This window comes from Leuresthes tenuis, unplaced genomic scaffold (assembly GCF_036924035.1).
Source record: "Leuresthes tenuis unplaced genomic scaffold, fLeuTen1.0.hap1 SCAF_10, whole genome shotgun sequence".
NCBI lineage: Eukaryota > Metazoa > Chordata > Actinopteri > Atheriniformes > Atherinopsidae > Leuresthes > Leuresthes tenuis.
The window spans coordinates 23,915,402-23,937,344 of record NW_027325364.1 but is presented as its reverse complement, the minus strand read 5'-3'; the positions used below and the strand labels follow the sequence as shown (position 1 = coordinate 23,937,344).

The 21,943-nt window shown below is 42.1% G+C and overlaps 1 protein-coding gene across 1 annotated transcript in view; it reads right to left on the bottom strand.

The window, feature by feature from the left end:
* The window catches only part of bckdhb (branched chain keto acid dehydrogenase E1 subunit beta), a 52,226-nt gene that overhangs the window by 22,495 nt on the left and 7,788 nt on the right, over positions 1-21,943 (bottom strand). The window contains exons 4-8 of the mRNA XM_072394809.1: positions 21,095-21,228; positions 18,482-18,637; positions 17,408-17,516; positions 12,425-12,522; positions 10,894-11,004 (exon numbers count right to left, since the gene is read on the bottom strand). Of these exons, the coding sequence (XP_072250910.1) occupies positions 10,894-11,004; positions 12,425-12,522; positions 17,408-17,516; positions 18,482-18,637; positions 21,095-21,228 (608 nt within the window). The remainder of the gene's footprint in view (positions 1-10,893; positions 11,005-12,424; positions 12,523-17,407; positions 17,517-18,481; positions 18,638-21,094; positions 21,229-21,943) is intronic.

Below are 21,943 nucleotides of genomic sequence, written 5' to 3'. Positions count from 1 at the left end.
TGTGTTTGAAATATTAAGACAAAATAAATTATATTTTTCCACAGAGATGTTGTGAAATAAAAGAAAACAAAACAAAAGAAAACATAAGAAACATAGATTGTTTTTGCTTTGGTGTCTGCTTATATAACTAACTTATAACTTGGATGGATGTCTGTTCATGTGACTTTAGACCCTCTGCGTTTTCCGTTTGGTCCCGTTATCGGCCAACAGGCTGACCTCAATGATCTCAATCTGCCCACACCGCAGGCCAAGGTTCCTTAACTAAACTGTTTTCTCAAGTGGAAAAATCGATGACCTGGCCCAAAGTAGCAAAAGCGCTTCCAATTCAAAGTGCCGTTTTCTTTTACAGCAAGCTTTAAGTTTGTTTATAGGGGGTTGTTTCACGACTAAATTGTCGCTGCCTTTAGAATTGTTGCTATTATTATCTGGTACCAAATGTCAAATTTAGCCAATTATAAGTGCCCAGGAAAACCAAAACAGAAAATGTGCTATTTCGCTTCCTCAGTTGGGACTTTCAACACAAGAGTGGCAGTTAATTCCATGTTTGTGAGACTATTTTGTATATGAGGCAGCATGGGTAGAGTGATGCAGTCAGATGTACTGTGGTAATCACTGGCTGAGGAACAACCATGGCTTACATTCAAAATTGGTCTTAAAAACTTTGAATATACATGCTTTTTCGATGCTCCTACAGGTGAAGTTGCCTGATTTAAAAGCCACATTCCTTCGATGAGTGAAACTGAGGAATTTGAGAAATCTCCAGTGCCTAGCTGTGGAATGTGAGCACTGGCTACTGCCAGAGAGAAGAATGGAAAAGCGGTCAGTAACAGACACACGTGGGGGGACTGGATAGGACAAGTGGGAGCGATTACTATACTTACAAAATATCTGATAAACCACAAGCTCTTCATTTACCCAACATTTCTGATGTAGACATCTAATTTAGATAAATTACCCAAATGCTGTGAGCTGAAGGGTCGGTTGAGGGTTTCTTCTGTTGTGTTGCGTTTTAGCCCACTTTCAGAAAGAGAAGCTGGATCCATCTCTAAAAACACTAGCATGAGTAATTTTCCACTGATCTAACTGCTGAAACCCTTGTGCAGCACGGCACATGACACTGTAATGACACACGCGGCCAAAAAAGAACGTATGACCCCCCCACTACCCCAACTCTACTAAGTCCTGCTTGTTGGGTCCACAGAGCTGTGTTAACATTGTAATTGCAGACTTGAGCTGCAATAATAAGAATATGGGGCCCAAACCTTTGGCCACTCTGCCTGTCATCATCTTCTACTTTGATTGTTTCCAGTGTGAGTGTGACAGCGAGCCAAAGACATTAATAGTGTCGTGATGGGCCAGGGAGCAGATATTGGCTGAGGCCCCTCAGCTGAAGGGAAGCAGAGCCATAAGTCCAGTCTGTCTGTGTGCAAATCGGCAGCAGGCTGCCTGCCCCATCTCTGGCTCGTCTCCAGGCCAAGGAGTCGAGTTTTCAGCTAAAAGCTCTGTGTGAATCACTTTGTTTGTGGTTTGTCCAAAATACTGTTTTATGTCTTTCAAACTGTATTTGGCATTGTTTGTTGCTGCAGTTAAAGAAAAGGGAACAAACTGTGTCTTTGAGACAGGCTGCTAGCAACAGTTAAAAATTCAAAAATAGTTCTCTGAAAAGTTGTCTAAATAAACTCGTTCATCAGTGGATTTAGGTGCTATTTTATGCTTAAACGATGAAGTCATTGTCACCTTCAGAAATGGTTGGAAAAAGAAAATGAGTGCACAGCAGTGTGGTGGTTAATGACTTTGCTTCACAGCAAAAGATTTCCAAGTTTGAATCTTGTTGTTTACACATTCTTCCTGTGAATGTGTGTGTAGTCTGGCTTCCTCGCACTGTCAGAAGACACGCATGTAAGGTTAATTGGTGAAACTACATTGTTCTTGGGAGTGAGTGTGAGCGTGCTTGGTTGTTTATCAAATTTATCTCTGTATTGTTGGACTGGCATCCTATCCAGGGTGCACCCTGCCTCTTGCTCAACAGACGCTACCAATGGTACCCAGCACCAGGTTCCAACCTTGGATGAATAGAAATAGAATATAAAAATACTTTATTCATCCCCACAAGGTCCCTGTACTCCTTCTCCTGTCCACCGCACACACATGCCACAACAGCTGTATCATCAGAATACTTCTGTATGTGGCAGGACTCTGAGTTGTACCTGAAGTCTGTTGTGTACAGGGTGAAAAGAAAAGGAGCCAAAACAGTACCCTGCGGAGCCCCAATACTGCATTCCAGTGTTCCAGAAACACATCTCCCCATCCTGACATACTGTGGTCTGGCAGTCAGATAGTCTATAATCCACGATGTCATGGAGGGGGCCACACATATACCTAGAAGCTTATCTTTCAGTATGGGAGGTCGTATGGTGTTGAAGGCACTGGAGAAGTCAAAGAACATGATGATCACATGAACCAGGCACATCCAGATAAGCATATGCCCAATGCAGCACGTACAGAATCACGTCTTCTACTCCTATGTGTTTCTGGTAGGCAAACTGGAGGGGTCCTCTGCAACCTGCAATCTCATGCGGTGAACAAGGATTCTCTCCAAGGTCTTCATGATATGAGATGTCAAAGCCACCAGTTGCCCTAATTTGGGCACCAGACAGACAGATCAAACTGCTCTCCTTATACAGCCGTTGGTTCCCCACAAGCACCTCTTGCTCATCACACTTGTTTGGTAGCGAGTAGCGTTTCCCATAATCACCAAGGGCAGAAGAGGCTTGTACCTCCACCTCCTGTTGTCCCTCTTTGCCTTTCGTTTTGCTCCAGCTTTGCATCCACGGTACAGCTTTTTTAGCTCGGTCGGAATTGGATGTTTAATTCCGCGTCTAATCCTTGACAGTGCCAACAGTTCTTCTCTTGTGTACACTACTCTAGTACTGGTAGCACTGCACATTGTCAAAAAAATAAAAAATAAAACGAAATGTAAATAAAATAAAAAGCAGATTAGATAAAAACTAAAAATTACATATAATCATATAAACGACGAACAAAATTGAGAGCTACACAGACTGCTGACGATAAGCCTGGCGCATAGCAACTGATGATAGCGTGTAAGGAAAAATAAATTAATCAATCAAGTACAGAAAATCAGTGAAAAACCAGCCAATGTCCAAATAAAGAGTAGAAAACATCTACAGAAACCCCGTAGAACTGCTGAATCATCCAGCTCGGTTGAATTACACAGAGCTATTTTACACATTTAATGATATTTCATAGCATTAACAATAAATACATTAATATATAATCAATAATAATATATATATATATAAACAGTTATAAAGTCAACTCCTAATTCTGTCTCGTTCAGACATGTGTTTGTCCCTTGACGATGATTTGCCAGTGAAAAATAATGCAGTGCTCCACAAGAAAGTTCTGGGGGGGGGGGGGGGGGGGGGGGGGAGATGGGGGGGTCTATGGAATTATGTCCCTGGGCCAGCACGAAAAACCCATTTTATTGTGGGAAAGTGAAGATTTACTCCGTTTTCGTCTGCTTTTAACTGCTTTCACATCTCAGTTTTGTTAGTTTTGGTGCAAGCTGCCTATTGTTTCATCAATTATTTAAACAGAAGGAAAACATCAAGTCAGAATCAAATTCAAAGAGGGATCAGTAAAACTTGTTGAGCTGATCATGTGCCATTTACCACCTACTGGCATAGAATTTGTGTCAGACTTGTAATCTTGCTGCTTGCTCAAAACAACACAAGTCTAAAATTCAGAGGAAGTTCAGACCCTCAAAACAACAGAAACAGTCTGGGTCTGGCTCACCATCTGGAGCCCACCTTTTGGTAGCCATGACGGGCTGCTCAACATGATTGAAATAATGAACTCATGGTTCATATTTCAAAAAGGGAAATCAAGCAAAAAGGATAGATCATAATTTCTGCTGGAAGTTTCATGAAAATGCAAAGTGCGTAGGAGGCGGCGGGCGCTGCTGCCACAAGGTCATGTCAAATTACTTAAAATGAAAGCGATGTTCCAATTATGACTTCTTTATGATTTTTTATTTATTTTTTTACTTTGTTAGAAGTGAGCAGTTTCCATAATCTTCACTAAAAGAGTGGAGACGCATCTGACGCTTTAAAACAACAATGAACACGTTTAAATGCTGCGTTTTAGCGTCATTGTACTGACAACTTAATAGGACGTAAGCACCGGCCAGATTAGGAGAACCAGCTCTTGCCAGCAGACTTGCTTCAACAAATGTTCATGTTATTGTTCAGAAGCTGGCTTCGTTGGACAGACTCTACACAATCTTATAAATCAACACAAGTTCAGTTACAATACAAGAACAAGGAGGCTGCTGAGTGTTATTTTAGCAAACTTCCTACCACTTAGAAGTGTCCCCTTCTTGTATAATATGATCCACTGATCACTTTTTTCTGTATTATCAACAACAACATTCTTTATAAATCAGGCTGAATTTCTCAACTGGACAATTCTTTGCGTTTTAACCTGAGCTTAACCAAGTTCTCTCGAGAAAGAAGCAAGATTCTTATCGTTTATCCTAGAGTTAAAAGAAAATGCTGCTGCCAGATGTGGCTAAACTGGACCATCAAGAAACATGATAAGAAAGTCTAACAACCAATTGTAGCCCTTAGATGAGGCATTTAGACATGGCTGAAATTAGAGCAGTGTTTCTCAATCCTGGTCCTCAAGGCACCCTGCTCTGCATGTTTTCCATATTTCCCTGCTCCAGCACACCTGATTCAAATGAATGTGTCAGGTCTTTAAGCACTGCAGAAGGCTGAGGATGACCCATTAGTTTTAATCAGGTGTGTTGGAGCAGGGAAACATGGAAAACATGCAAGCCCCCTTTAGCTATATCTAAATTAGGGCTCAGAGTTTCTCTTGGTGAAATCTGAAGGAGCTGGGATCGGATTAGATTAGGTGCAGATATTAAAACATTCTCAAAGTAACACCCCTTGATTTAACATGACTTAATAGCAGCTCAAACATGCAATGTCTTTTTAAGGTAATTTCAACTGACAGATTGCACGACACATAATAACGGTGGGTGGAATTAAGGACCACATCAACCACAGCTGACGGCTTGTCTAGCTGACAAGAGGGTGATACCGAAATGAAAACACTGACTCCATTTACGTTCTACCTGAGCGTTTCCTTTCTACCTGAGCGAATGACAAACACTGCTGAGTGTACGTGTCCTGCCTGGCTCCCGGCTGCTTTCATGCTCTGTGTTTACCTGCTGTCTGACTCGGGACACACATTACAGCTTGAAGCCATTAAGAGAGAGTCATGGGCGAGTGGAGCCTTGATAAGACGCTCTTATCAGTACAGGGTCAAGAGCACACATAATACGCATTACTTCCAAGAATCAAAACAATTGTTGGTGCAAATCCCCCCCCCCTCCATTTATTGACCATCCAGTAAATTCTGCCTTTGTTCGGGCCGATATAACGAATGTTTTCTCTAAGTCTGAGGACAGTGATGCACCCGTGTAGTGTCCTCAGCTAACTCCTCATGCGTGTGTTGTCTAGGGTTGAACGGGTTCAGCCAAACTGGTTGCATCACAACGAGGGCTGAGATCCAGGCAGAGCTGCTGTCACAGAGACTTCAGCTGAGCCGCAAGCCAAGATACATCTGAGGGAGAAAGTTTACAAGTCTTTAAGGGAAGACAATGAGCTGGAGAAAACTGTCACCAGCCACATCAGAGACCTGCAGGCCAAATGAATTTAGCGACACCGAGGCCCTCCTCTCCTGAGAAGTCAATGTCTTCATACAAACCTGCGTTGGCCTGGTGTTTGCAGCCCATGTGTTCAAAGCCACACTGCGGTGCAAGGAAGTCACGTAGCCTCTGTATTCTTAACACAAAACCAGCCTGTGGCTTCAGCCGACTTAAAAAACACTTGCTCTTTTGTTGCTCTTTTGTTGCCTCTAGCAGAGAATAGTAAATAAACTACATGTGATACAAAGGAGCCCATGTGATTTGAAGAGTCTTTTAACATACTTCACAAACAGGCTACCAAAAGATTTTTATTGGAATATGTTGCAACAGAAATTAATTCAAGCTGAAAATATCCGCTGTTCATGAAGGGCGCGAAGGGTTTGACAGTGAAGAGAGCGATTTTTTTTTTGGTCGGAGTATCACTTTAGGCGTTTTATAGGAGGAGATGGGGCTTGCAAAGTCGTGGACAAGCACGGACCCGTCAACAGGATGTGTCCTGAGTTACAGGTTGTCAGTGCTTGAGAAAATAAATCACACAGTTGGATGAGTCCAATAATACTGAGAGAGGTAAAGAAGATGAAAGGAGACGGAGAAATGCAGGACTGGAGTTCAGGCTCAGTGAGAATCTCAGACGCACAGACACAACCCCTTTTCCTCACGGAGGATGTTACACACCAGCACTGACCATCGTTTTTTCTGCAACATGTTTACTTTGCTATCTGGAGATATCAAAAGGGGTACTTTTATTTTACTTTTTTTTTTTTTTTTCTCTTTTCTTGATCTCAAGCAGACAAGGAGTCTGGAACTCCTTTTTGGGGCATTCCCTTATAAAGCAACGCTCCATTTTGGCCACATCAGCTAATTGATAGCAGCGGGTTTTTGTTGTCGTTGGGTCTTTTTTGGGGGCAAATGTGCATGCAGCTGGACTGATCAGTCAGACATTTGATGGGAATCTTCAGTCTGGCCAAACACGACAGAAACCGTTTTCACAGCATGTCATCTGAGCATGCGACTGGCAGAGGTAAACCAGCCATTTTGTTTAGCCCCTTAGGAACAACTGTTACATTTACTTGACCACATTAGACAGTGGGACAAAATTCAAAAAACAAATTTTTCTATAGTTCTACAGCAATGTCTGCCAACTTTGCCCTTTTGTCAACAAGAGGGCTGATTATATTTAGACTTGAGTATATCTGGTGGCTGCCAGAATGAGTCCCCAGGGAAAGGAAAGTGCTGCCTTAATGATCAATGTGAAACACACTTCATTCTTTATTCATTTCATACACCCAGAACAGCATACGGGCCATGGATAAATCAGCTCACCACAGAACACAGACACATGCATACTGAAAAATACGCAAGGTAAGTGTGACTCACTGGACATGAAAGATTTTAATTGGCTTCCAGAATCGGGATGTGTGTCTGTAGACTATCTCGCCATCTGCACACACTCTGAATGTGACGGCCAGTTAATAAGCAGCTGAAAAGAGGTGTGTGTATGCCGGAGAAGCCCAACATCAGGCGTGCCATCTTTAGAACTAAGAAGTTGACACAATGTGTCTTGACTAGTTCAGCTCTAAAGCTAAAAATAGCATCAGGCTCAGAAATCAAGAGAATACTTTCTCAAAAGGTTTCAATAGTTCCGTCGTTTATTCACAGAGCAAATAACAGGTGCGCTGTCGACTATTCTGAGGTTTTAACACTGTGACCCTGCCACTGGTTCATTATTACAGTCTGGTCAGGGGAGTTAAGAGAAAAGTCTTCCGGTGTTTCTTTAAGAGCTGGAGACACAGAGGAGCTCGCACAGACTGGAATGCAAATAACCAAAGAAAATATATTATTTTGACCTTGTCTAAAGGCAAATATGAAAAGTGTAAGAAGCCCTCAGGGTGTGTGCAGTGTAGTGTGACATTGCAAATGTTCCCCCCGCAGCTGAAAAAAGACTAAGGCGGCTGTTTCAAAACTGTTCAAAACATCAAAGCTAGCTCAAGAAAAGTGGCAGCCAGAGAAGGTGATACTTAGAATATGATTTCATAACAATGGGAACGCCATCCATCACTTTCGGCATTCTACCGCTGTATACACATTTTTAAAAATGAAAGCAGAACTTCTTCGTAAAGAGGTATTTTTTGCATATAGCTTTTATATTTCCTGGGTGTTCTGAAGTGAACCGATTCCACTGTAATATGTGAATTTCCCCTGATGCAGGAAATGTGTTGGTTATGCACCTCTGTACTGATATGTTAATTAGCCACGTGCTAACCTCACACTGCACGATAGTGTTACGGCTGGCGTAAAACGAGACTTCATCAGAAATCAAGTAAATTTTGATCAGTCAAATAAACTACTTAATTGGGACCCTGATCCAATACTTGAGGGCTACAGTGCAGGAAGACAGTTTAACTTCAGAGATAACAGTGTTCGTCTAGTTTTCCTACTGCCTGTCTACCGCGCTGCAAACAGGGTTTATACACCATTTCAAGTGGGATGTATAAACGCCGGCAGGTGATATCAAATCTTCCGACAAGGGTTTAAAAATTTAGCCGCAAAGCAGCTGCGCGGTTTAGTTCCCCCTGACCCTGACGTGAGCGCTTCTTTGCTCTGGCCCAGCACACAGTTGGTGCTATTGTAGCACCAGTTTGCGTTGGCAGTCAAAACAAAAAAAATTGGGTCTGACTTAGGGCTCTGGGCTATGAACCAGCACCCGACAGAAAAAACAAACAGTTTTATAATAGTGAGACATTTTTGTCTCACTATTTCTAGATATCTTCAAGTTACTGCCAAACTGTTACTCGACTGTTACTCATCATAAAAGTTAGTGACAGATAAACCGGTTCTGTAAATAAACACCAACTTCATTGCAACGATGGTTCTGTATGTAGGTTTTCCACTTAAACTGGTTTCTGAATTGGTGGGATGCAGCGTGAGAAAACTTGTAGACGGTTCTGTGGCTGCAGCTCTGCTGGTTCTCAGACGTTTAAAGTCACGCCAGCCCAGAGCACCCAGTAGTTAGAGCCCTACTGTACAGGGTCACTGAGGACATACAGGGCCCTGTTTCTTATTTCATGCATTTGCATCAGCTCTCATTCCTACTGAAAACTGGACATTAAGCTTTGGAGTTGTTTTTGGGTTCTCCTGTGGGTTATACATGGGGTTTTCAATTTCTGGGAGATTTAACTGTTATGTTTGACCAACCAGAACCAAATATGCTGCTGTGGCTCCCCTAAATACAATAAAATATTTTCTAATATATTCTATCAATCATTTGCCCTACATCACATTTCCCCTGAACTTAAATTCACATGTTAAATGTTTTTGTTTAATCCAACCAGAACTCCAAAAGGGAGATCTATTAATCTTATCATGACTGCGATCGAGAGGAAGAAAAAACTCTCACATTTGGAAATATGGAAGATCCTCATATCTAACAGATCAAAATATACTATTCTGTTGGCTCAATGAATCAATCAGCTGTTTCAGCTCTTCAACAATACATTATAAGCAAAACAGGGACAAGTGGCATCACAAAAAGCCCACTGACAGACCTTCCTTTTGAATGATAAAATGTCTCCCTGTGCAGATGGACTGCACGGAGGGAGCAGCAACGCAGCCGAAGCTCATGCTGAACATTACAATAAACAACAGGAGACACGTCCACCTTTGGATAACCAAAGGTCGCCTCAGCGTTATCCTTTCAGCTCCTATTATGCATCAAAGGAACAAGATACCGCATTTGTGAATCTTACAAGTGTTGAATCCACTACCGTTAATTTATGATGACAAGTCTGACATGAGCTACTCGCGATTGTTTTCACCCTGAATCGTGCAGATTTCCATATTTGCCCGTGAACTTAAGATTAATTGGAAGATCAAATTAAAAAAACCTTGAATGTATACTCCTAAAGCATCCGTCTGGGTGATTGTAATCACGATTTGGACAGGAATGAATATGGCTTGATTCACTGTGAGGCTGTTTCACTCACTCACACCCACACACACACACACACTAAGCATACCAGCTCATCAGTGTAATACAACAGTGACTTTACTGACTTTATGAAAGACAGACTGTTTGTTGTTGGATGTTATGAGTTTGACAGATGTTTAAGGAAAATCTGATTGGAGGAAATGACGAAGAAAGGTGTTGACATGCTTGAACGGGCAGGACTGGCATCAGGCCTACAGAGCAACACGTAAACACACCATTTCATTTAATGCTGTTTTAATGGGGCATTACTTTACAAAAAGACCACATTCTCTTGAGAAGCTCCCCTTTAGCAAACAATCTGTAACTGACTGCTGGTTAGTCTGCACAATACTGCGCTTTGCCATGAGTTCCAATACACTGGCAATTAAATTACTACCCCTCTTACCACTGTTCCATCCTGTGCTTTAACTGATGGTTATAAGATTTGTTTGGCAGCAACAAAGTCCTATGTGTCACTGAAGAAGCATGAGCCTTAAATAATGAATGATAAACAGATTCATTCAACCATATCTGGCTATTCAGGTGCACAAAAGCAAAATCATCAAGGGCCATTTAAAGGCAGCAGCTCCAGTGTGGAAAGGACTCAAAATCTTTGCAAAGCTCACTGAGGTCTGCCTTATCACACACCTTTGTTTTTTTATTTCAAAAGAGCTCTTCAAGACATCACATCCTCCAGTTGGTCTCCCAGAGGTTTAGTCTGCAGACTCACACCTATGGTGCGCAGCAAAAACAACTCGACTGTCTCGTGACAAGCTTCATTCTTCCTTTCAAAGCACATAAAGATGGAAGACCCACTGAAAAGCAAGCTGCTTTCTCAGAGGTCTCCCAGAATAATGATTTCATTTTGGTTTATGCAAAAGGCTGACACGACATAAACTAGGAATGGACTCTTACCAATAGTGGAAGGAATCCTGTTTTTGAAGCACAAAATAATAAATAATCTGAAGACGTGTCAAAGTAATGCTCAGGAATTCAGAATGTGGACACTGCTTCTCTTGTGAGAAAAAAACAAAAGGATTAGCTTTCTTCCTTCGTAAGAAACAAATGCCTCAAAAATAAAAGTATATGTGAGAACAAGGCCTAAAGAGTCATTGGTTTCTGTTCTAGGTGCACATTTTACTCAAGCTGCTTGGCTTATGACGACATGTGTGCGTGTCACCGGTACCTTGCAAACAGTTTCAGTATCCCAGGGCAGGATGGTCCTAAGATCGATGACCTCGCAGGAGACTCCCAGTTTCTCCTGAGCCATGTTGGCCACCTCTCTCAACACGTGGATCTGAAAAATGGCAGTCGGAGGGGAGAAAGCTTTCATATAAAACTGAACTCATCAACATATCTGCTTCACATTTAAGCTCAAAGTTCAAGGTGACTGGTAAACATCTTTCTGTGTCATGATGGGAGAACTCTAATCATCTACAGTCACCATCTCTTGTGGTGTTCCCCAGAATCAGTTCATGGCGTTGTGTCCTTCTCCATTTACAGTCCAAGTCAGATAATCCACAGGTATAACATTAATTTTCACTGCATGACTCCAGATTGTGACCAGTTATTTGCATTTTGCAACCATTAGCTAGTCATCAGGGAGTTTTTCGCAGTCACCGCAGTGCTTCTTATAAGAAGGTCAGACTTTAGACTTTGTGGAACATTTTTAAGAGTTCGGACAGACTAATATTACTATGAACTGACTTAACTGTGTAGGGAAAGCCTAAAACTTTATTATTCTGCTGTTTCTAGTATATTTTATTTTAATTGCATGTTGTTTAATTAGCTCTGCTGGAAAGCATTATATTTACTGACTTCTCTAGTTGGATCTGTTCAGAATACATCGTCTGCTCTGTTTAATGGAGATTATGTCTAATTCTGTGTAACAAATAAAGGAGAGATTATTAAGCAACAATTAAAACAGTTAATCTTTTGTTGTACTTTTTGCTGCAGTGTCCAAGTGAGACCAGTCTCAGCATTTAAAATAAGTACAATAATTCCCAAAAGTGAGTTTGGGTGACACTTCTTCTGTGTGGGTGCTTTCAGGCGAGACTGAGCCGTGGCCATTTTACGCCGTTCTGTTCAAATCGTTTTCTTTTCCCTTATCTGCCCATAGTCTGACAGTGACGAGGGGTGATGTTTGTGAAACATCAGAAAGGAGCACCATCCTTTCCACTACTCTGCCTGATCTTCATTTTTCTCTATCCACCCTTCAACACCGATAAAGGCTTTGAAGGAGACGTTTTCCCTCAGACCCCCTGCCAACCTGTGGGTGCATTACACCCCTGGATAAGCCTTACAAGGAGGCTGGGAATAATAGAAGTCAGGGATGATTCCAAGAGGGTTAGAGGCTCTTTTATACCAAGTTGTAGAAAATAAAATCTCTCTGGTGAAAAGGAAGGTGACAATGGAGAGTGTGCAGCGGACATGTGGAGTCAACACAACAAGAGACAGGAAAAGCATTAGTGTTGTGGAGATGTCCAGGCAGATACAGCCTCATGCTGCCAGCTGAGAGACCTCGCTGAGACACATGGGGGCTTGAGAAGGACTTAAAATTAATCCACTGCTCGCCTCAGTGGCATTAAACACCATTTAATGAAGATGAGCCACGGTTCCTTTCTTCCTGTGGTCATGGAAAATAAGCCAAAGATTGCTAACTTTAAATCACTCATGTGACACACTCAGAGTCATTCAATGAAGAGTGAATCGCCTACCTGGGTCCCCCAGGCAACCAGAGTGACATCACTTCCTTCCTGTAAGATCTCAGCCTGCGAGAGAGGGATGGTGAAGGACTCCACCGGAACCTGCTCCACTGAGGAAAAGCACACACACACACACACACACGTTTAAATGCATTCTATACAAGCTCACGTGCAGAATTAATGGAGCTCTGCGCCGAACACATTCACTCATCATTTCACAAAGTCCTCTGTGGTTTCTATGGAACATACTTGGATCCCAAACTGGCTGTATCTCGAAATAACAGACCAGATGATAAATTGGTGAAATGATGGACCGCAAAAAAACACATATTCCTCTCCTCTAGAACATTTTATCAGGTCCATTCCCAGGGCCCCTATACTTTTTCACCATCACATCTCTTGTAAGAGGCAGGGTGCTTTTATCAGAGCAATCAGATGCATGATCTAATGAGACATTTTACCAGCTATAAGCCAGAACCACAAAACATCGGTGGGACAGGGTAGTGATCAGAACAGGGCTACATAAATGGGACATCAGTCCAAAAAGGAGAGCCTCAGAGCCAGGCACTCTTTGAACTAAAGTCCAACACAAAGCAGATGTTATGTGTATGGTTTGAATAACAGCTATTAATGTTTTGGAAAAACTTGAGTCATGGATTTTTTTGCAATGTAAAAACTTATTAAATTGCCAATAGTTTTACACACAAAGCTGGTTACCAATATTTATACTGCACAGTTAATCTGAAAATGTCAAATTGGACCCTTTTTTGAGTCCCGTTCTGCATTGTGGCTTTGGGATCTAAAAGTATGAGTGGATTTTGCATGAACTGAACTCCTAAAAGCATTCCCAAAGGGCAGCGCAAGAAGTCAAAAAGTACAATGAGCAGTAGTAATTATACTGGGTTTGAGACCTTTCTTAAAAACTTGTATGACTTCCATTATTGCAAAGCTGTACGGAAAAAAGGGAAATCATATTCTGACTCACCGTGTTAAAACAACAAGGGTTCTGGTGAATCATACGCAAGTCCTGCTTTAGTCTTCCAGATGCGAGAAAATTGAGGGAAATAATGGCATTTTTCAGAATTCTTAAATTCAATTATGACAACTAGATTACGGCATAATTAGCACAATTTCTGGTCTCACAAAATATTGAATGGGCCAAACGTGTGGTTTTCATCCTCCGGTGCACAAGAAGGGACATGCTGCAACAATCTGAACATGACTTCAGGCATATGGCACTTAGCTTTACCCCTTCAGACAATCCACGAACGCTCACTGAGAAGCAGATGAGAGATAGTATTTAGCAAAAATGACAAATGATAGAGGCGCTCCCCGCAGGACTAAACGACATACAGGAGCACCAGGGGTTTCTAACGCTATGCAGAACGTCACTTTTTATGCCTGTGAGAACGTGTGCATGTTAGATGCCAGATATCACACGCTTTGATACACTCATGTAACATGTCTGCACATAGCCCTAGGAATAAGAATGTATAATTCAACCATCCATCTCAAAGCAGTTTGATAAGTGTGTGACAGCGAGTAGAAACAAAGACACGTTTATGACTGAGGATGGAATTATCAAGTGATACATTCACTTCTGCTTCATAAGACCAGCTGATGATTACAGTGAGGCCACTGATACCACCAAATCCAATTTATTTTAAGGTCTACGGGGATTTACTTTATTGGAGCCAGCCTTAAAGGGACCACAGCTTTTAGCACTTCAGTGTTGGCTGAAAAAGAAAGTACGGCTCCTTACCCTTTCAATTTTCAATTGCTAACCTGCTGTGGAAGATACATTTCATTCCTTAGATCTTATGATTAGATAACTACAACCTCGGCTGAACAACCTGTGGCATATTCCAATGGGTTATAATTTATTTAATTAAAAAAAGAAAAGCCAAAATGCAGAGGTAGTGTATGAAAAAGTTAGCACACTCTTACTTGTTTCCATACATATTAGCAGGATCATTTAAAGCCAGGTGCTGCTAATCAAATGCAGTTGATGGATTAATCCTCAGAAAATGTGAGCGTCTCTATAAAAGCACATGTTTTAGCAGTTTTCACCTGTAAGTATAGCTGGATACACGGGACATAGGTTGTCTCTAAGCTACTTGGAGGGTGATTTTGTCAGATGACAAAGCAGTTAGAAAATTGGGATTTTATTAGAGCAGAGCTACAGCCAGGAAATGCTTTACGCAACTGTGAGTTGGAACATAGTCCTAACGGACGGATTTTTATTGATAATTTTTGAGGCATTTTCTGTCTGATAAGAGAAACAGAGAAATATGTGAATGAGAGCAGCTTTATTGGGAGTTCAGCTGTATTCATATGCACTTACTAGCTTAGCTGAGCATATACAGGCAGGGCTAAATTAAACCACTGCTGCATTATCTGGGTGCGTTAGCCCGATTTCAAGTGACTCGACTTAAGGGGGACTAACATATCCACAAACATTTTAAAAGTCTGTTTTCTTTCTAGCTTCATGTAAACGTGCTTACTGATAACATCATTCAATCGTGTGAATTCAACAAGCTTTTCAAACATGGGGTGTCTGTTGTTTTTCTACTAACTACTTTGGCTTTTCGGCTTCCTGTAATACGTCATGTGTTGTTATTCATCTCAGGATAGATTTTTCTAATAATTTTACTTGGCAAGGACCACATCTTTTTTTTTTCTTATGTCTAGAAAGTAAAGCATTAGAAGAGAAATAGGGTTGCTCTGTTTTTCACTTGGCTGCATTATACAGCATTTGGCATTATTCTAGCAGGAAATAGCTCTCCTACATTCATGAACTACATTACTTAAGTACCGTCACATAACTCCTCAAGGGGATAACAAACCTAAATGAGAAACAATATGAAAATTAAAAAAAAAACACCGTTGAACCACATCAATCTGTAAGATGATTCTTATATTAGATCCTGGTATCCCTCGTCAGTTCTTTAATTGCCACTAAATCCCACACAGCTTTGACTGTTAGATGATGAAGGCACAGCTGCGCCATATTGAAGACATCAATAGTGACAAAATGAGCTTAAAACGAGTATCGGCTTTTGCTTTGATCCATATTTTGTAACTGAACTGTGTGTTTTACACTGTTGATGTGCTGGTAGGAAGCTTATTAAGACAGAGGTTGTTAGTGTGACACTGTGGCGCCCACTCAGGTGAATCTGAGAGGTTCCAACTCTCTACAAATAATAACTGTCTCACTTCTAGTCAGGACACAGTCACTCCTGAGGCGTGGGAATCCAGACTGATTCATTTGACTGATGTCAAAGCTGATGGAGTTAGCTGATGGATACGGACTTAAATCCCATTTTCTTTCCATGTTTGTTGAAATTTTGAACAGTAGCCAATAAGACCATAAAAAGTTTACAATTCTTGTTTTCAACCTTGAACCTGAGTTGTAGCCACTTGATATCGTTTCCTTTCAGGGGATACAGATGTGTGCTGCTAATAGAAAAAAAAGACGAATCCGGTGTTTTCACTCGTGACCACCAGAGATTTTTAAGGAAAAAAAATGCCGAAAATTTGGTCGGGACTTTTTCTAAAGTCTCTGTTCTGAAGATGTGAGGAAAGGGGAGCAGGTTAACGCCTGCGTCGAGTGCGTAGTTGGCAAGACATCAAGTTAAATGAACACTGCAGTTATTTTTCTTGACACCATGACAAAAATGGCGGATCAAGTTTGTTGATGACCGTGTCTGTGTTTATAGTTAAGTCAAGTTAAATTAATTTGCATAGCACATTTCATGTACAAAACCATTCAATTCAAAGTGCTACACCAACACCACGTGTATTTGAACATACCCACAATAGCCAAGAGTGATCGGAATGCAACATTACGGGTCAGCAGAAAAGAGGATGAAGCAGCAACTCAAACCACATCCCTGTTCGCACACTGGCAGTAAATGCTGTGGAAAATGAGCTGCTACACGCGATCTCACTCACCTTCCAGAGGCTTTACTGGAAAATCTGCACAAAAACTCCTGAGTGAATGCTGCAGACATTCGCCTTGATTCAGCGGGACAAACTGTACATTTTTCCAGATTTGAGCGGATGTCATTGTGTGTTTTATCCAGTGTTAAAGGGGCTTTCGTGGTAAGATGGTTGCTGCATGTCCCCCACAACCGCAGGGGACCTGCAGTATGTTGTCTGTCTTTTCAATCTCAACAAGAGACTAAAAAGTGCCAAAAAGATTAATTTATTAATTAACGCAAGTTGTCATGATACAGTGAAAGCATGTTTCTGTCACTGTGGCTCACGCCTGAGAGTTTTCTCTTTATGTTCACCCTACACGTCTTCTGTGCCCGTCCTGGAACACGTGCCTCATGTTTAAAATGTCTGTGTTATTGTTACGGTTTTAACTGAGCCCTTCTGTCAGAGCATGTGACAGAGGTGTGGTTAGCATGCTCTCAGCTTATCAAAGAGACTCTTTCATTCCTATAATCAAGTTTTCGTCGCCGACTTAAATCCTGGATATCAACTCATTAGTTAGGCGGCCTTGTTTTGAAACAGTTGCCAACAACTGTTAAGAGTTTATTATGATATTGTGGGAAACCTTTCTGAAGGTCCAAAGTTACTGATGCTCACTGCTCACAAGGAGAGCGGGTTTGAGCTGAGTACTGTAAACACCTCCCAGCCCATTTCGACGGTCTGCTTCACAGTTGTGGTCCTGCTGATCTCATCGCTACACAGAACCATCAGGCGCCTGGTTAAGCGAAGGTGACTGGGTGAACCATGCATCTATCACAGCCTACAGCGAACAGAGTAAGCTGGTGAACTTAATACAACGGAGCACGACAACATCCACTCTTTCATGATTGCGACCTATCTTACAAGGAGCCTTACAAGTGCAGATCTACAAGGCAGAGTATTTGCTTTCCGTAAAGAATCCAGGCGAATGGATAAAGGTACAAATGGAGCTATAAAATCCCAGAGACCCACAAATAAAATACGTTTGGCATCAGATTTATGTACAAACGGGCTTACCTGCTGCTCTGTAAAGAATCTTGGGCTCAAAGAAAATGCACGGGTTCTGGTCAGCAATGCAGGAGAGAAGCAGCCCTTTGGCCTGCACCGGTCCACGAGGTATTACAATCTGAGGAGCACATCACACACTTAATAATGTTACAGGTTTAATACTCAAAGCTGCTGTGTTGATGCTGTGTTGACTGGAACTCCTCAACTCTTAATCTGACTGACACAGGAGCTGAAGTAACAGCAAAACAGCTCTCCAATTCTCCTGAAATTCTCCTTCTCCTCTTTGGTCCAACTGGGCAGATTAGATTTTTTTTGACAGAAAACTGGCCAGAACTGAGTCAGGGCTGTAAGGCCGTGAATCGGGACTGAGCCTCAGATAGAATGACCAGTGTTGATAATTTGTACAAATATTAGCATTTATCAGTCTGACCTTTGTAGAGAGACAGCGTGTTTGTTGCTCTCCGCCAGTGTCAAATTGTACAGTCACTTCTCTTTTTCCAAGTACTTCCTGCTCTTAGTCTTGTCAGACTAAACGGTTGTGTCTCTGACCTCAGTCATCAGCCGTCCCTCCACTTTGTTTGAGTTCTTTGAGTCATAGCTAGTTTGGAAAAGTGTGATCTCTTTCTGGTTCGAGCACAGAAAGTTGAACCCTTTAAGTAGTACACTTGCAATAAATGGCCACCCTTCGCCCCTCTAGGATCTTGAGAGTACGTGAAAACACTGTGTACTGAGCTCTGATGACATTTAAAATGAGTGATCACTGACAAAGTGAGCGGGGGCCAGACTTTACGGCTCTCATTGGACTAGCTTATGTCATCATTTTGCTAACGTTCTCCATATTCAGTACACACAGAGTCATCAGTTCATTGAAGTTATATTTCAGAGGAAGAAAAGTCAAAAGGGACTTTTTTTCTTCCAAGAGCACCAATCATGGGAAACTCCTCAACTGAAGTGTGGCAAAATGATAGTTTAACCCCCCCACTCCTCTCTACCTTAACCCTCTGATGATCATCACAGACACTATGTAACATATGAGACTGTCCTCATGTTTAGATGTTGTCTTGTCTTCTTGGCGTAACTGACCTTGATGCCAGGGCAGTGGGCAAAGAAGGCTTCGGGGCTCTGAGAGTGGTAAAGGGATCCGTGGCCGACACAACCCCACGGAGCTCGAATGGTGAGGTTCCCACAGTCGAACAGGTTGCCAGAACGGTAGCGGTACTTGGCTGCTTCATTCACTATCTGAGAAGAGACCAAAGAAGATTCAGGTTAACGCATTACACAAAAGCCACTTTCAGAAGCGATGTGTAATACTGCTGACTCAGCAGGTCAGTCAAAGTGACCTCATTCAGACGTGGGTCACATTTACATTAAGGTTCCACAAAGCTCCGACCAACCACAAATGCAAGATCTGTGCATGACTGGAGAGAATACCAGAGGTGTTCTTGCTGTGGTGTTCCAGCAGCAGATACTCAAAGTTTTAGTATGTGTTAAGGTCAAAGAAAGTTTTCATAAATCAAGACCACACCAGTGGAAAGTGGACCCAGTTCCCCAAGCAAAGCTATTCTCTTTGCTATTCCCCTCAAAGCTACTTTCTTTTTACAAGCACTTTGACCTCAGGTGTCTTGTACTTCCATCTACAGTTTCTGAAATTGGGCTTCATCCAAGAAGTTGTCCAAATTTTTCCTACTTAGTTGGACTATTAATTCTGGGTTTTATGTCTCTCTGAGGTCAGTTTGGAGTGCATCATCTTAAGTGAGAGCACAGACGGAGAGAGGAAGCCCACTCAAGGCCTGACACCAGATTTAATCTACTGTCTCTCCACACGAAACAGGACTCTTACAAACAGGCTCCATAGACACGTTAACCATTTTATGCTGCGTTGACAAAGCATTGAGAGTTCCCAGACCGACAGAAGTGTCACCATGTTAGCATGACAGAACGGCAGCACTGCACCACCCATCAAAGTCACATTAATCTTCATCAGAAGAAAGTTCTTCTACCAATTTTCTTATGCTATGTAGTGACTTTCACAAGTCATGCTCAACAGATGTTCATTTAGAAGCCAAATTAACTTAACTTTGTGATGGCACATGAAAAACTCCCGACAACGCGGACAGGCAGAGGCTTTTATTGCAGTCCCTGCTCAGAGGAAAGCAGTCCCTGCTCAAAGCTGTCTGCCAGGAAGTGATGGGGGTAACTAGTGACTTTGTAAGGCATTAGAGTACTTTTTTTTTTTTTTTTTTTTAAATATTCGTAACTACTCATGTAATTCGGCAGTTTTACATTTCAAACAAGACATCCACATCCTCTGAAGACACTTAGGTACTCAAGAACACTAAGGCTACGGTCACACTGCAGTTGCAAGTGACCTGAATCCGATTTTTTCGCTCATATGTGACTCATGTCCGATTTGCTTTTGACAGTGTGAACAGCACAAGTCGCATTGAATCTGACATTTTTTAATCAGAATGAGGCCACTTTTAAATGTGGTACTGAATCGGATACGTATCTGATTTTTTTTTAATGCGACTGCAATCTGAACAGCCAGGTTGCATTTAATGCACCTTTGACGTCCTTCTGACCCGCGCTGCACTGCTCCCGTCGATCGCCCCAGCACACTGGGGGAAACCCCACCTCTGCCTGAAGCCTCGCAGCACCCCCTGGAGATCGTCTCCCTGGGGTAGTTTAATATAGTCAGGCATGAGGACCTGGTGCACAGCTTCGCAGAAGTCATGCACAACAGCGCAAATGGAGGACTTTGTGATGTCAAACAGGTTGGCCGAGGTGCGGTAACCCGCTCCCGTTGCTACCCAATATAGCCCCACTCCCACTCGCTTTCTCAAGTCGATGGATCTCCTCGACATTCTAAAGTTCTGGAAGAATTCCTGCTCCGTGTAATCAGCCACAACCTGATCCCACCACTCCTGGCTCCGACGCCGCATCCAAATACTTCTCTGTGCGGATGTTGAAATGTCTCATGAGACTTGAGAGCCCTGATTTTTAGAATTAAGCCATAAAGTCCTGCGGTACCGGTTGCCGTTGCCATGGTCACTTGGCACCATTGTGGCATGGTCTATGGGCGTGATGTCATCAATGATCAACTGCGCATGTGGGTCACTTCAGGAACGTGAGCTGTTCAAACAGCAATCCGTAGACAGGCCACATTTAAAGAGGTAATGTGAACAGCCAAACAAAAAAAATGGGATTTGAGCAGTAAATCGGAATTGTGCATTAAGACCTGCAGTGTGAACGTAGACACCTGCATTAGGTGGCATCAATTATGAAGGAATCTTCCTCCTAAAGAAGGTAAGTCAGATGTGAAAATGTAAAGATAATTAGGTCACCCTATTATCTATTAATCTATTAACAGTGCAAAATGAAATATTTGTTTGACGCCTGTGGTGTTTTTTCACTATATCCTTCTATTTTTACTGATGGGCCTTAATTCTGTTGGATGCACAGTGCTGATCTTGCGTTGTGTGATGTAAACAGGAATACTAAGTCAGGAAATTTGCCGCAAGCTTTTTTTTTTTTTTGTACGGAAGGAAATAAGCAGCAACTTTTATCAATTCAAGTAATGTTACAGATGGAGGATTTTCAAAGCAAAAGCCTGCAGGAGACCCTTTCTCCTTAAACAAAAACCTCAAAAGTACCTGTAAATATCATCCACTGCTTCCCTCTGAACCCGTAAATTACCTGGTCAAATGCTGGATAAATGTAGTCAGCAAACTGGATCTCAGCAATGGCTGTAGCACCAGCAACAGCTGCACCGATGCCAAATCCCACAATCCCCTGCTCACAGAGAGGAGTGTTGAAGACTCGGTCCTTACCTGGAAAGGAAGTTCAGCAGAGAGGAAAAACCAGGGGAAAAACAATATAACAATATATTGTCCTTCATAAGGGAAACCAGGAGGTATTGAGTGAGAAGGAGGAAAAATGTAGCTGAACTATAAACTATAGCTGAAGGTGTGATGATCCTAACTTCAGCTGGTACTGATGAATGGCCAAGAAAATTCAAACATTCACTCGGGATGATTGATCACAACTGAATGAAACCGCAGTGCTTCGCAGACACGTCTCGCATTAGACTGATGAGCCTCCAAAGTATAACTTAGATAGATAGATACTTTATTGATCCCGAAGGAAATTCAAGCATCCAGTAGCAAAAAGTAACATTCAACATACATCAGGGTCGACACAAAAACTATTAAAAAACTAGGAAGTAAACACTCTACACGTACGGAGCTACTGCGTTCCTGCTCACACCGACGCTGGAAGCCTTCAATAACCTCTACCGCAATGCCCTGTGGTTCTTAAATAAATGAAGTGACAAGCTTCTTCTCAACTGCAGACAACCAATCCAGTGATTCACACACACACGCGCACACACAACCCCCATGGAGTAAAAACTGAAGAAACAAACTATTTTCCATCCTCCACCCTATAATCTGGAGAAGAACCACAAGAGTGGGACTCTAAATTTGGGTTGCGAATGTTATTTTTGCTCTCATCTTTGTGTATTTGCCAATACGGTCATTTTCTGTC